At 49.1% G+C, this 14,496-nt stretch overlaps 1 protein-coding gene across 3 annotated transcripts in view; it reads left to right on the top strand.

The window, feature by feature from the left end:
* The window catches only part of RNF123 (ring finger protein 123), a 49,870-nt gene that overhangs the window by 6,993 nt on the left and 28,381 nt on the right, over positions 1-14,496 (top strand). For 2 of the 3 annotated variants that reach the window (XM_075096520.1, XM_075096519.1), the window contains exons 5-24: positions 216-313; positions 1,502-1,556; positions 1,846-1,931; positions 2,689-2,775; positions 3,305-3,372; positions 4,282-4,418; positions 5,143-5,249; positions 6,083-6,187; positions 6,317-6,442; positions 7,672-7,764; positions 7,952-8,025; positions 8,500-8,617; positions 9,088-9,187; positions 9,659-9,720; positions 9,809-9,880; positions 10,577-10,697; positions 11,518-11,619; positions 12,823-12,929; positions 13,469-13,667; positions 14,284-14,429. In XM_075096520.1, coding sequence (XP_074952621.1) covers positions 216-313; positions 1,502-1,556; positions 1,846-1,931; positions 2,689-2,775; positions 3,305-3,372; positions 4,282-4,418; positions 5,143-5,249; positions 6,083-6,187; positions 6,317-6,442; positions 7,672-7,764; positions 7,952-8,025; positions 8,500-8,617; positions 9,088-9,187; positions 9,659-9,720; positions 9,809-9,880; positions 10,577-10,697; positions 11,518-11,619; positions 12,823-12,929; positions 13,469-13,667; positions 14,284-14,429 — 2,063 coding nt within the window. Of the gene's footprint in view, positions 1-215; positions 314-1,501; positions 1,557-1,845; positions 1,932-2,688; positions 2,776-3,304; positions 3,373-4,281; positions 4,419-5,134; positions 5,250-6,082; positions 6,188-6,316; positions 6,443-7,671; positions 7,765-7,951; positions 8,026-8,499; positions 8,618-9,087; positions 9,188-9,658; positions 9,721-9,808; positions 9,881-10,576; positions 10,698-11,517; positions 11,620-12,822; positions 12,930-13,468; positions 13,668-14,283; positions 14,430-14,496 lie in introns of all 3 variants that reach the window. The other variant, XM_075096521.1, reaches the window with a different exon arrangement.

Here is a 14,496-nt window from a genome sequence, read left to right as displayed (position 1 = left end):
AGACCTTGTGTGTTGCTGTGAAAACTTCCTTTTAAATCTCAGTGGTGTCCCTTTTCCTGAGGTTCTCATGTTCTAACGTGGGTAATACTGTTTTAGTCTTCCTCCGCTGGAGCAGAATCCAGGAGCTGTTGTAGTCTAGCTGGAGGCACTCATCAGGTGTACTGTTAAATCCTGCACAATTTTCCCTAACAGGTTTTCTACAACTCTTGTTTCAGATCAGGTAGCAGAGGGCCGGCTTGGTCCCTCTACTGTGGTGTTGGACCACACAAGCGGTTTTGAGGGCCTCCTGCTGGTCGATGATGACTTACTTGGGGTAAGTGTAATGCTGGGTGCAGCAGAAAACAGTCTTGTGGAACTAAAAGCACTTTGGGTTTCTTGGTTTGTTTTTCATAAGAGATTCCTGTCACTGGCTTTGTAGAGTGTTGTCAGTGGAGTCTACCCAGAAAGCTGCAGGATCCTGGAGGAAATGAGCTCTCCTGGGAAAAGGTCTAGCCGTACCCCTAAGTCTCAGTAAGCTCTGAGTGTAGCTGTGAGGAAGTGAAAGGATCACCCTGGCCCAGAGGCTTGCAGAAGAGCTTGGCTAAGCAGAGTAAAGGCCAGCAGCCAGCTTTCCTGTCCCTCCCTCCACCAGACTGCCTCTTCCTGTCTTCCTTCTGGTCTTCTCTAATGGTGGCGAGAGGCTGAAGCTGAGGCTTTCCTTTCTCCTTTGTTTCCACTAGCTCCCTGATTGCTCTTCTGTGTCATGCAGAAAATCAGCTGGAAAAATCCACTGGAATTTAATCCTCTCCTACTTCAGTAATTTCTGCACTCCTTTCACCTCTTCACTGAGCATGCACATCCCGTGCTCCTGTGCTCATTCCCTCCTTAATCTAGGCATCCTTTTTTTACCTCTAGGAGAGAAGGCTGCCCTGGTCTCCCCTTTCCTGTTAACCACCTGCTGTAGCTTATCTTGGTTGTACTTAGAACTTACCCTCATATTGGATCAGACTAGTTGCCTGTGAATTCCTTGTTGGTACTTTCATCTCTCCTTCATTGTCTGTTCTGAGACTGAGAGACAGGAGTTAACAGCGTTCAGTTTCTGGGCAGCATGTTACCTGCCAATCCTCGCCTTTAGTCTGGACACCCTGAATCTATAATTTTGTTCTAACTTGTCCAGGATTCAGATGTCTCTCCTATATAATAGTCACTTTTGTATACCTGTCAATTCCTCAGGAACCGGTCTGTCACCACGTTGCCTGTGTACTGCTGCTATGCTGCATGCTTCACTGGTGTTTATCAAGTACAGATGAGCTGTGGGGAGGACCTGGATGGTTCCCTGGGGCCTGTCAGCTCCAAGTACAGCTGTTGGAATGGGGAAGATATCCTGTCTTTTCGCTACACTGTACTTGTGAATAGCTCTCCATCTCACTTTGGTGTTGAGGGCTAGGACAGAGGGAAAGGGTAGGACTGAGCAAAGCTGTCTTTTGTCTGACTTCAAAATATCTTTCGTTTGTTGGTCCAGGTGATTGGCCACAGTAACTTTGGCTCCATCAGGGCCACGACGTGTGTGTATAAAGGTAAGGAGTAAAGCAGGCAATGCTTTGAGAAAAGACCCTGGGAAGAGTGTGTGAAGAGATACACGACTAGAAGGCTCTCAAATATGCTGCAGTTCCAGATCTTGATCCCCCTCTTCCCCAGTTCATCCATTGGCTTTTCCAATAAGTCAGAAGGATGGAGGAATGCTGGGGCTGTCCTGAAGCTGCTTTGTGTGCACATTATTTTCTGTGGGAGCAGTGTCAGGTTCTGCTTCTCTAAGAATGAGCCAGGTGGCAGGGATTTACTATGTGGCATCTCTTTTTCTTTCAGGGAAATGGATTTATGAGGTGCTGATCTCCTCCCAGGGACTCATGCAGATTGGCTGGTGTACTCTCAACTGCAGATTTAATCAGGAGGTAGTGTTAACAGCTGCATGTGGCACAGCACTGTTCTGTGTTCCTCCACTGTGTTTTAGGTCAGCGTGGAGCATTGTATTGGTGCTGTGCTCCTGCCCTGCTGACATTTTGTGCCCAGCACACACACTAGAAATACCAGGTCTGCTGTTTTAGAAACCTTTGCTAGACTCCCTGGTCTGTGTTCACAGAATGGTGCACAGTGTGAAAGCTGTGCATGCTGGGTGTGTTCTTGCTCTTGCTGCACGTAGCTACTGCTATGTATTGATTTTCAGCTGGTGTTTTCTCCAGAGTGTGTGGGTCTGCAGTGCTGGCAGCCTGTCCCTCAGGATGGCCCTCAGCAGTTGGGGCTTTTTGCCCAGGAGAGGCAAGCCCAGGTCAGCTCTTCTCAGGAAGTGGGTGGGGATGTTTCATGCCAGGAAGGGATGTCAGCTCAGAGTTTCACTAACTTGCCACCCCGCAATGTGTGAGAGGAAAGGTGACAGGCATCCTGGGGGGCTGCTTTGACAGAGTTTGAAAGTGTAGTATGCCAGTATTCTTAGTCTGACCCAAAAATGAGTAGGGAATGGTGTATTTCTCTGAACCAAAGATCACAGGCCATTGGATTCACTCCTAGAGTGAAGGCTTTTCCCAGACAGAACATGTGTGCTATCAGCTGCTCTCCCTGTCTGCTGGTCTTCCCCTTAAAGCTGCTCTTGCTGTGAGAGGGATCCCCTATGCTTGGTCTGGTCTGAGTCTCCTCTTTCATACTTTGGTGCAGGAAGGAGTTGGAGATACGCCAGATTCATATGCGTATGACGGAAACAGGGTGCGCAAGTGGAATGTGACTACTACCAACTATGGCAAAGTGAGTAGCTGTCCTCCCAGGAATGGGATGTAGAGTAAGGAAAAGAAAGCAGGTGGCTCCTTCTGCTCCCTGGATTCTGTTGGGCCCCATGAAATGCCCTCAAGCTGTCCTCTCTGCTTCAGCCTGCTCTTGGGGAGGCTGTGTGCCAGCAATTGTTTGTACTTTAAGGATGCTGCACATGCTATGTGGGTGCTTTGTTTAATGGCCCCAGAAGACTGATTCTCAGCACAGTGCTGCTGTTGGTCTCTGGAAGGCTCTGGTTCTCTGTAGCATGTCAGGGGAAGATGCAGTGTTGGGATAAATGTAGGTTTGATCTGTGCATGTTTCTAGTGCTGGAGGGAAAAAAAGATCCCAGTCAGTGGCTTATGTGCAGATTCCAGAAGCGTCTGAGAATGCTAAGTGAGCTTCTGTGAGAAGGAACTCTCTCTTTTTCAACACTGAATCACAAGGGATTGGTTGGGTAGCAGTCTGTCTTCTGATGTGGGAACACCCTGGATATATGTTTAACTTTTTCTCTCCTTTACTGCAGTCTTGGGCAGCAGGAGACATCGTCAGCTGCCTGATAGACCTTGATGAGGGTACCATTGGTTTCTGCTTGTAAGCATCTTTGCCCAGTTCCCTGCTTTGTTGATGTCTGTATGTAACATAAAGGTTTCCTCACTGCTCAGCAGGTTGCTGAGCCCTATTTCTGCCCTCTCCCCTTTAAGTTCCTTGGTAGTTCCAGCCTTTGCTTTTCTGCTTTGTGTTCAGAAACCATCTAAATGGGCTGTTGAGTCTCCTAAGTTAAGGTGAGAGCATTTGGCAGAAAGTCATTCAAGCTACGAAGTCTGTGTAAAGTTTGCTAGGATTTTGGAGGGGAGGGCATCTCTTGTGGTGCTTAATCCTACAGTTGACTGGGCCACACTGATTGCTTTTGTGGCAAGTGTAGACATTGCTTGTCCTAGATTCTCAAAAGGAGCTGTAGAAAGGCTGATAAATCTCCAGCATCCAACTCCCTTGCACAACAGGCAGAGACCAGCCTGAATAAGAATTGCTCCCTGGCCCTAAACTACAGCCTGTGACAAGTCAGCCAGAATTAAAAGCGGTTAGATGCTCCATGTCATCTTTTAGAGAAGAGTAGATTGAGAGCATTATCCTTTTATTTCCACCAACATCGAATGGATGAGACCAAAAATGTCACCTGCCTTTAAAATATCTTGCTGGTTAGTTATCTCGTAAGGGTTTGGGTTGCCCTTGAAGCTGAGTGGGCTCTGCCTATTATGCAGAGTCCAGTGCCTTCCTGTGTCATTGAACGAAAATGGAAGTGCTGCTGTGCTTCCCAGGGATCTTGCTCAATAAAGCTGTGACATTTGCATGTGTGCCAGGTTAAGAGTGACAGGAGGCACAACTGACTGATGTGTCTGTGTTGGCAAGTTGCTGGGAGGGGAATGCAGATATTTGGATTGCCCAGTTGACCTCAAAACCCTCCCACTGTGGCTAAAATCTTGTGGGTTTTCCTTCTTTCAGGAATGGCATATCTCTGGGAACTGCTTTTGATAACATCACGAGGGGTACTGGAATGGCTTACTTCCCTGCAATCAGCCTCTCGTTTAAAGAGTCCGTTGCTTTTAACTTCGGGAGCCGTCCACTCCGATATCCTTTGGGTGTGGGGAGAGGAAGTCTGAAAGGAGAAGAGCCTCTGACCGTCCTTGGAGGCTGTAGAATATACGTACCTGACTGCAATTCATTCTGTTCGGTTGGCACTTGTTCTCAGAGCAGAGTCAAGGAGGGAAGAACCAGATATCCCTCAGCTGGAGCAGAACTACAGGGCATACAAACATCAGGGCTGGTCCCTGACAGTTTCTGAAATTAGATCTGCTTTCAGCTCTGAATCAGCAGCTACTGCTGCAGCTGGGGGCTGCCTGTTCCCAGGCACTCAGATCCTGCAAAGGTCTTGCTCTCCAGCTTTGGAAACCCTAATGCTGCTGTGTTACTGAGCCTTTTGGCCACCGGTCTACCTCCCAGCCACATGGGACCTCTGACATGGTATTAGCATTGCTTGCTGCCTTTCTGTGTGAATGCTGAGACCTGCAGCTCCTGTCAGAGCGGTCTTGGGTGTGCCTGTTGATAGCTGTAGTAGAGGCTCCTGTCGGTCTTTCTGATGAGAGCAGAAGTGTGGTGTGAAATACTTGCTGCTTGCAATATTGAGGAAGTGGAGATAAGAGCTTGTGGTTTATCATCCATTTAGAAGGCACTGTGGTTTGAACTGTGACTGAGGCATGTGTGGGTATAAAGTAAAATAAAACCACAGTCTTTTCCTTGCACCAACAAAAGAAGTCCTGAAAGGACAAGTCTGCATTTTACCTTAACACTTGCCTACTTATCCAGTGGAAGGTTACCACCCCTTGCAAGATCCTCCTGTTGCAGACCTAGTGAAGGCTCGCAAGCTGTTAGGCTACTTGAAGAATGTGATCCATATCGCAATAGATGTGACGGTAGGCTAGCGTCACTGTGGACATCTGTGGGGCACCATGCTGGGAAATGTGGTTCAGCACTTCTCAGCACATGCTGGCAGCTCAGATGTTTCCATAGATCTGAGAGTCTAAACGCTTGCATACTTTTGCATGGGGCGTGCATGTCCCTGGAGCTCTTCGTCTTGTGAAATGGGATTCCTGATAGCTCCAGGACTTAATTTAAATCATACTGGGCTTTGTTGCTCTCAGTCCTATCAAGTTTCATTCCCAGTATGCAAGAGGTGATGTTTGTCAAGGTCAGAACTGTTGGATTTGATTTTGCAGCCTTGAAAGAAGCTTGTTCATATCCTAAACTTTTTACTGATGTCCTGGTGCATTGATGTGGTGAAATTCTGTCAGGTCTGCCTTGAGAACTGTTTTGGCTGTGACACTGTTTGCTAGAAACCATTTTTTTCTGCTAGGGTGAGAGATGATCTGTTTATGCCCACAGCATATAGGGAATGCCATATCTGCTATTGTCTTGCCTTGAATGGAGGTCTGCTTCACTAGCTGACCTCCTCTGAAGGGATTTCCATTTACAGATTATCACGTACACTTGAACCCTTTTGGAAAAACATTGTCAAGGTGCATGCATGTGTCTGATAGTAACTGACATCTGGACGGCACTACAGCTCTCCGGAGGCATAGGCCTGGCTGTTTTGCCATCCTAAATTCCTGTGTTCAAGGTTTTTACTGCAGTCGGACACGGGGCAGCAAACAGTGACTCCTCCAGGCCTCCAGTTCATTTAGTCATTGGTGTGTGGGTGGATTGGACTGGATCCAAGCCATTTGTTTTTCTGGGTTTGTCATTGCAGGAGGGAAAGCTGGTGGAGAAGGACACGTCCGTGTGGCGGCTGCAGGGAGAACCCACAGTATTGATTACGTTAGCCCACATCTTCAATTATTTCTCCCCTCTTATGGTGAGTTTTGCCTGCCCATTGCAAGCTTCTGTAGGTGCCTGTTACTGTGCTTGCAAGGGGAGGTAGACCTCAGCTTCAGCTGGGAAGTGACCGTGCCTTGGAGAGCTATTGACCTGACTCTGTTTGCAGTGCAAGGTGTACCTGGTGGAAGATGTGCTCATGACCTTCCTGTTGAGCATACTTGAGCGAGGAGGGGCAGTGGAGGCCCATCCCCTTATTCAGCAGCTGCTGGATCTTATGTGGCTTCTTATGGAGGTGAGTTGCTAGAGTGTTGGTTCCTCCCCAGGGATCACAGGGGGATCCTGGGAGGTGCTGAGGACAGGAGCCTTCCCTAGAAAATGCTGGTAGTGAGCAGTTTCTTTTCCTTTCCTGGTAAAAAGATCCCTTTTTTTGAGGTAGGCCACCCTCTCACCTGGTTCATTTGGCTGCTGGTTCACACCCAGGGAATGAGGGTTGAATGCAGAGTAATTGGTAATGGTGACACAGATGGTGAGCTAAAAAGGCATTTCTAAGCTTCCCCTACTGCTAAAGGAACTGGTGATGTTGAATAACTTCCTCCTTTTGGTAACATCAAATTTATCAATAAGAAATGAGTTGGTCTCTTGGATGTTGTTAATGCTTATGTGACTGTGGAGGTCTTAAATGCCGCCATGTGCCCCAAGAGTTTGATCAGAATGTGCAGGGCTGGGGTGGAAATGGGTGCTGCACTCTCACCACCTCCAGCACCACTGGGGAAAAACTTCCTCCAAATTCCCATGCCCCTTCCTGTCCAAGGTGGATGAGGTCACTCCTTCCTGGGACACTTGTTTGAGGTAGCCCCTGTTAGCCACTGGGAAGCTGCTGCTACTGGACTACTGGTACACAGAGCCACCCACTGCCAGGAATCTGCTTGGAGACAGCATGTCTGTCCTTTGGGGTAACAATTAACAGGTATGGGCACTGGCACAGCCAGCTGTTATGAAAAGTTTAATTGAAAAAATGTCATGACTCCCTCAGGCCCATCATCTTAGAGGTGAAGCTGGATACCCTGGTATGGCTGCTGTGGTTGTGGAAGAGTTGGCTCTCACTCTGCTGATTGCCTATGAGTTGGGCTCAAGAAGACAGCTCTTCCATCATCACTTTTATACAACAGTAACTTCTTTCCTTTCTGGGTTGGTTCTGCCAACACTGTGTGTTGGGTAGGTTCAGGCCATATGAGGGTGGGTGACTCAGCCCAACTAAATAGGACCTGGGACTTTGGCTTTTTGTAGGTTACTTTTTGGTTGGTTTTACTAGTGCAGAAACTTGTTTTCTTGTAGCAAAGCGATAGTGCCAGCTTCTGCTTGGACTGTCTCCTGTGGAGTCAGATGGACAAACACTGTGGGTTCAGAGCACCTGCTTTTTCAGTTCAGAAGTTAATGCTTCCTTCCACGGTTACACTCTGGTAGCTATAGCTGTTCCTGGCTCCATGCTGTTGCTGTTCAATGTGTTTCTTATTTCCTCAGGACTATGAAGTGCATGAGTGCCTCAAGCAGCTACTGATGTCCCTGCTGCGGGCATACAGGTTCTCCCCCATCATCCCAGACCTGGGATTACAAGTGAGTTGCACTTCTGAATCCCCAGGGGTATGTGACTAGCCAGCTTCTGTTATGTCCCCTTGTCCAAAGGTACATGATGTTTTGGATTTTGCTGTTGTTTGATCCAGAGATCTGTCATATTGGATTTACTGGAGAGTCGTATCCTCTCCTGTAGATGGAGTCACTTTTGCTTCTCCTGTTTCCCTAGATTCACTACCTCCGGCTCACCATTGCAGTCTTGAAGCATGAGAAATCCAGGAAATATCTACTCAGCAATGTTCTGTATCCTTTGTGCCTCCCCTAGTCTCAGTCTCCCTGCGCTATATAATGCAGCCAAGGAGACTTCAAGGATCTGCAGGTCCTGGGAGGCAGAAGCCACCCTATCTTTAAGAGCTCATTTCTAATTTCTCAGGTCTCCTCTGTCTGCCTGACACCATTCTCTACAACATCCTGCTTTGAGGAGGGGGAGCAGCATAGGATAGTTCACATCCTACTAACACAGAGGACTTAATTTCTACTCACCTGACCTCTCTAATGTCGCTAGAGCAAAAACACTTTCAGAGCAGTCCAGCTGCCATGCTAACATTTGGGCAGCTGCTGTGATAACTGCATGGGGCTTCTCCCAGGAGAAGGGAGTTCTGGATCTTGCAGAGCTTTGAGCAGTTGTTTGGAAAGGGGTCTCTCACTATGGCTCTGGACACATGCCCTGTACGTTCTCTCAACATAGCTTCTGTGCTTGCTTTAACTTGGCTGCAGCTTTGATGTGCTCCGTTCGGTTGTGTTCTTCTACATTAAGAGCCCGCTGCGTGTGGAGGAGGCTGGTTTGCAGGAGCTCATTCCCACCACGTGGTGGCCAAACTGCGTCACCAAGGAGGTGAGTAAAGGCCCATCCACGAAGGAGGCTGAAGAAATTTTGTGGCCTGCTATCCCCATCATTTTCTGCCTGAGGAAACTGGATGGCCCATGTTACCAGCTGCGTTAGCACTGGTGGGCCCTGCAGAGCTGTGTGAGAGCTGTAGCCTCTCCGTTGCCCTGTCATCTTTATTGTCCCCTTAGAGGAGATGTTTGGGATGTGTTTCTCAGGAGAGGGGAGGGAGACAGTTTTCTGCAGCAACAGATTTGGAAGAGAACTTCACAGTGTCCAAGGAATTACATGTTGACCTGTGTGTCCTCAAAAGATCTCCTGCCCATACTCATTACAAAGCCAGAGAAGTCCTGTTTAGGTGTGCTGCCAGCTGCAGTCACATACTTGCATCTTGTTTCAATGCGTTTCTGTTCTCCCTTTGGCAAGACATTTTCCCTGTGCAGTGATCTCCTACTAATCAGTCTCTGTCCCCCACCCAGGGCAAGGAGAGTACGGAGGTGAAGGAGGAGAGTGCTGAGGAGAGATTGAGGCGGCGGGCATATGAAAGAGGCTGCCAGCGGCTCAAGAAACGCATTGAAGGTCTGTGAGGAAGGAGGGAAATTGCAAAGATCCCATACCTTTTGTGCAGCCTGGAGGACCAACCCTTTAGCTGTTTCCAAATCCCCTTCATGACCTGAAGTCCAGCTGTGCTTCCGCCACAACAGGCTGTGCTGCAGAGGCGGGGGCCAGCCATGCCATTATTTGGTGAAGGGGTGTGAGTGCTGGGACCCCACTGTACAGACCTGCAGCATCGCACCATGGGACATGAGCAAACAGAAATTTCCCTTTAGGGTCATTTTTTATCAGTTGTGGATGAATTTATTGCTAGGTGGCAGAGGGGAAAATCCTCACAGTGATGAGATTAGCATTCTGCTGGCTCCAGTTCTTCCTGGGTCCCCTCTGCTGAGGAGGCAGCCTTTCTCCTGAGGACAGGGTACACAGTTGGGGTTAATATGGGTAGTTGCTCTGCAGTGCTGCTTCTCTGATGGCAGACATGTGTCCCTGTTTTAGTGGTAGAAGGTCTCCAGGTTCAGATTCTGAAGTTGCTGCTGAACAACAAGGACAGAGGAGGGGTAAGTGCTCTGTGGATTTTTTGTACAGTATCTCCACATCACAGGACTTGTAAGGTATAGGTTTACCACCTGCTTTTCCTCCTGCCAGGGGGAAGCCTCCAGATACATCTTCCTAAACAAATTCCGCAAGTTTCTTCAGGAGAATGCTAGCAACAGAGGGGTAAGTCAGAGGGCCAGCCACCCTTTCTGCAAGCCCCACCCTGAGAGCTCTCTGGCACCATCAGGCTGGGACCTCTGCCCTTTTGGCTGGGCTGCTTCCAGCAGCTGATAAACTGAGGTCTAGATGTGGCAGGGAATGGGGAGGAGAGAGAAGATCTGAGGCTAGAAACCAGGCAGCTTATCCAAGTTCTATGCAGTGATTTATGGGAAAGCAGTCCTTGGGAACAGCCTTGGGTGGGAGCTGAACATCCTCCTAAAAGCTCTTGGGGTTGGAGTGGTTGTGGAGTGCTCTGCCACAAAACCTGCTGGTTTTGGCATCCTCTTCACTGCTTAGGTGGGGGGTGTTCTTCTGACCCTGAATCAGGCTGTTGGCCTGCAGCTTTGGGAGGTAGGCACCTGCTGTTGCAGGAAACCCTTTCTTCACCTGTATCTCTGTGTTCATGATCGGCCCATCTTTTGTGGTGGAACACATGGTATCCATGCTCTACTGTCAGACCAGCATGTTATTTCAGTGCCCAGGGCTTTCCAAAGGTGGAAGCTGCTGCCTGCCATCAGGGCTGCACTCTCTCCCAGTGCTGGAAGCTAGAGATAATAGAAAGGCTGAGAACACAAAGTTTATGCCTGCCCCACGTGGCCACTGGGACTAAGGTGCACTTTCACACCTGCCCTAATGGCCAAACTCTCATTTTTGCCCTAGAACTTGACTGTGTTGTGCCCGCCAGAGTACATGGTGTGCTTCCTGCACCGGCTTATTGCTGCCCTGCGTTTCTTCTGGGATGGCCACAAGGCAAAGACTCCTGCTGCACTGAGCAGTGAAGGTAAGGCTGGGAGGAGAAGCTTTGGGGATATTTCTGTTGGTAGGACAAGGTTTGCCTCTTGGCAGTGCACTCCAGGGTGCTGGAAATTTTATGTTTCTCAGGGGTGCTTGAGCCTTCTGTCACCCTACATCTGTAGTTCCCAGTCACCCTGGGAATTCCTGTATGCAGATCTATTCCAGTTAACATCCAGACCTGAGACTTGCAAAGGGGTACCTGTACTGTTTGCTAGTTTACCCTGTATGCTCTGGAGCAGAGTCCAATAGTGATTATGAGTCTGTAGGAGGGCAGCCCAGTGATCCCACAGTCAAGGTTTATGGGAAGATATTTGTCTGGTTTTTGTGGTTCTCAGACTGTGGGATTAAGCGGAAACTAGGTCACTGCCAGTTGCTTTACCACCCTCAAAACCTGCCTTGCCTGTCTTGTGACAATCTGCTTGGCACTCCCTTTTCTTTAGGCTGGCTCTTTCTCTAGAGTCAGTAAGTGCCTTATGATCCTTGTGGGATTAAGTGACAGAGCTGGAGTAGCCAGGTAGAGAGCTGCTGAGTTTCTGATGATCCAGTTTTCACCAGTGACTGTGGCTCGGAGGGAGGAAGTGCTGGGAGGCTTGTTGTCGATGGCCATTGGTTGCTCCTGTTCCTGTGTGGATCTAATGCTTGCTTCATTGTGGAAATCACCTCTGCCTTAATGGCTTGTGGTTTTATAAAAACAAAAATTGTCACTAAATGTTAGTCCAGGCTGGGCCCTGTCTTAGGAAGGCTTACATGTCTGTGTTGGTCCTATGCATCGGACTTATGGAAAAAACAAATTTTCTCTGCTTCAGAGGCCTATGTCCCTCCTCAACTCTTCTACAATGGGAAGGTGGATTATTTTGACCTTCAGCGACTTGGAGGTCTCCTGTCTCATCTTAAGAAGACTCTGAAAGGTAAGGACTCTCATTTCCAGTACCTGCATCCAGGTCCTGGCTGGAGTTCACCCAAGAGACATCCCAGGGAGGGAGCTGTGGGTAATGAATTGTGATTAAATTTAAGGAGAGGAGACTTGAATTTTAATGAGATGCAAGTTACACTGAAGAAGACACTACCTCTTTTGCGTGGAGAGTCCTTTAAGTTAACAGTTTACTGTTTATATCTTTGAATGGGGCCTGTGGCTGGTGGAGGGAAGGGGAGGGCTAGTCTGGGAATACCCTCTGGTGCGGTGCTCTTGCTGCACCACAGCCAAGGGCTGGGAGTTGTCAAAGCACTAACCGTCAGCCTTGCTTTGCTGGGTGTGAAGGCTGTCCAGGATTTACTTGCTGTACTACTGGCAAGCAATAGCAGCCCTGTGTATGTACTGCAGCTGTGTGTTTGTATGCAGCACGCTACTCTGGCAATAGACTTTCAAAGCCTCCCCTTTGGAGGGGTTAGAAATGTTCAGTTGGACTTGGTTTGTCTCTGGTTTCTGGCTAATGTGGCACTTGCCTTTAGCTCAGATCTTTCTTCTCCTTCCCCAGTGTGTTTGCAAGATTAGGACCATTTTCCCTGCTCAAGTTGATCCCGGGCTGTTCAAAATTAGATTACTTAACCTGGGAACCATGTAATCTCCTCAGGTCTCTTACTAAGGTCTTCCTGGCCAGCCTTAAAGACAGGGCTGTGGACTAGAGGACACATTGTTCAGGCTTTGCACAGTATAGCTGTCAGTGCAGCCTTTGTCTCGGCTGAGAATGGTTTCTGGTCTGAGTCTCAGTCCTAGTGACTTCAGGACATATATTGGGACAGCACTGAAAAGATGGATGCTTAAAAAGTGGTTGCAGGCCCTGAGTATCCTTCCCTACACTAGTCCAGTTTGGCCCTGGTGGCTGTCTCCTTGTTCCTCAGTTATTCTATTTGTTGCTGGTAGGACCAGGAACAGAAATGGGTCCTGGGTGAGCAGCACCTGTCACTGCTTGGCCTCTGCTATGTTAGCAATGGCAGACCAATTCCATGTAAGGAAGCTAGGGGGAAGGTGAGCTTGTTCTGATGCAGCATCCAAACCTCTCTGGCTGCTTCTCTACTGCTGGGAAGCAGTAAAGAGGATGAGCCTAGGGTTGCCTCATGGGAAGCAAAGGGCAACTCTTGCGTTCACAGCTGCTTTGGTGTGCTCTGTGCAGATGACCTGGCTGCAAAAGCTAATGTCCTGATCGACCCTGCGGAGCTGCAGGCAGCGACTATGGACGATCTCGATGAAGATGAGGAATCGGCAACATCAGCAGCACAGGTGAGCCATGTACTGTTATTCATCTGTGGGGGCCCTAGTGCCAGGGCAGCAAGCATCCCTGGCTAGAAAAGCTTTGCTTTAGAGGAAGGCATTGTCTGGGCCAGGAGTGTAACCAGGCCATGGGCAGTCAGATAAACAGCTGTGCTTGCATGAGGGTCAGTGAAGATCAGCAAGGTGCTTGGTGCACCAAGTTTGAGCAGCAAAATTTTCTTTGCTCTGCTCTCTCACTACCCACTGATCTGAATATGCCCCCTCCCCTCCATAGTAGCTCTTGGTGCTTGCATTTGAAAGGGTGCAAGGCAACTACAGACAGAGCAGCTTATTGCTGTGCAGACCTGCTGCTTGTACCTGGCACGGGCCCTTAGTGGAAGGAATATCCATTTGCTAACCTGGCACTGCTGGTCCAGCTGTGATAGGAAGGGTATCTGCTCACTTTCCAGTGGCCACTGTCCATCTATACCAACACCCTTGCAAGGACAAGGGAGGAAACAGGGAGCAGCCAAACAGCTAGAACTCTTTCTCCTTTAATTTCTTTTTAGTCTCAGCGTCCCTCTGCCTCCTTAGCCATTGGTGGAGCTCTTGCTAGACCTGGCTGGCTCAGCTCCCCCACTCTGGGACGTGCCAACCGCTTCCTCAGCACGGCAGCCGTCAGCCTGATGAACCCACGTCGGCCTCTTGGCACCCTGGAGAAGATTAAAGTGCGTACACTAAGTGTGGAGCAGCGGACAGAAGAGGACAGTAAGTATTTCTGCTGCGTGCTAGTGTGGCCCAGATGGTCCCTGGGAAAATGATGTCTTCCAGCTCCCAGCACTCTCAAGAGGAAAGCAATCTGTTGCTCCTTTCCATTCTCAGGACATGCTGACACCCACAAGTCCACAGTTAAGCACTTTGCCATCCTGAACATGACACTGGTGATGCTGTCACTCTCTGCTTGTAAAAAGATGCTGCCTTGGTTCTTGCAAGTGCAGTGAGACTTTGCAGGGAGGTAGTTCAAAGGCAGCTGTAGCCACACTTGCTCTGAACACAGACCAGCTGGAGGAGGATGTGTGCAGTAACAGCACTGTTGCTGTTGGGGCAGGCCAGGCAGGCCTCTGAAGCATGTACAGGGCTCAAGGAAATGGGACTTGCATGGCCTGGGTCTGTTTTAAGAGATCTGGCAGGTCAGCCTGGTGCAGGCAGTGAGATGGGAATGGTGTATTAGTGTATCTAGTGAATCACATGGGCTGGGAAGGAGCACTGTGTTACAGAGGCAGAGCAGGCCTCTGAACCTTGGCTTCAGAGAGGTGCAGGCAGAAGCTGAGGTGCCAAAATGCTTTGCTGAGAACTTCTCTCCTGTCTTGGGTTGTATTTGCAGTTGAAGGCAGCCATGGAAATGAGGGTCTCCTACTAGGCAGACCCCCAGAAGAGCCAGACCAGCCCATCACAGAGAACTCTCTTCTGGAAGTCCTGGATGGGATAGTGATGATGTACAACCTCAGTGTCCACCAGCAGCTTGGGAAGGTAAACAGCACGTGCTATGCAGGAATCCATTTCCCCAACCTCCATGCTTCTACACTGGCTCTGTTTT

The sequence above is a fragment of the Phalacrocorax aristotelis genome, chromosome 6 (assembly GCF_949628215.1).
Source record: "Phalacrocorax aristotelis chromosome 6, bGulAri2.1, whole genome shotgun sequence".
NCBI classification, from domain to species: Eukaryota; Metazoa; Chordata; class Aves; order Suliformes; family Phalacrocoracidae; genus Phalacrocorax; species Phalacrocorax aristotelis.
This window is presented reverse-complemented; position numbering and strand designations above follow the sequence as displayed.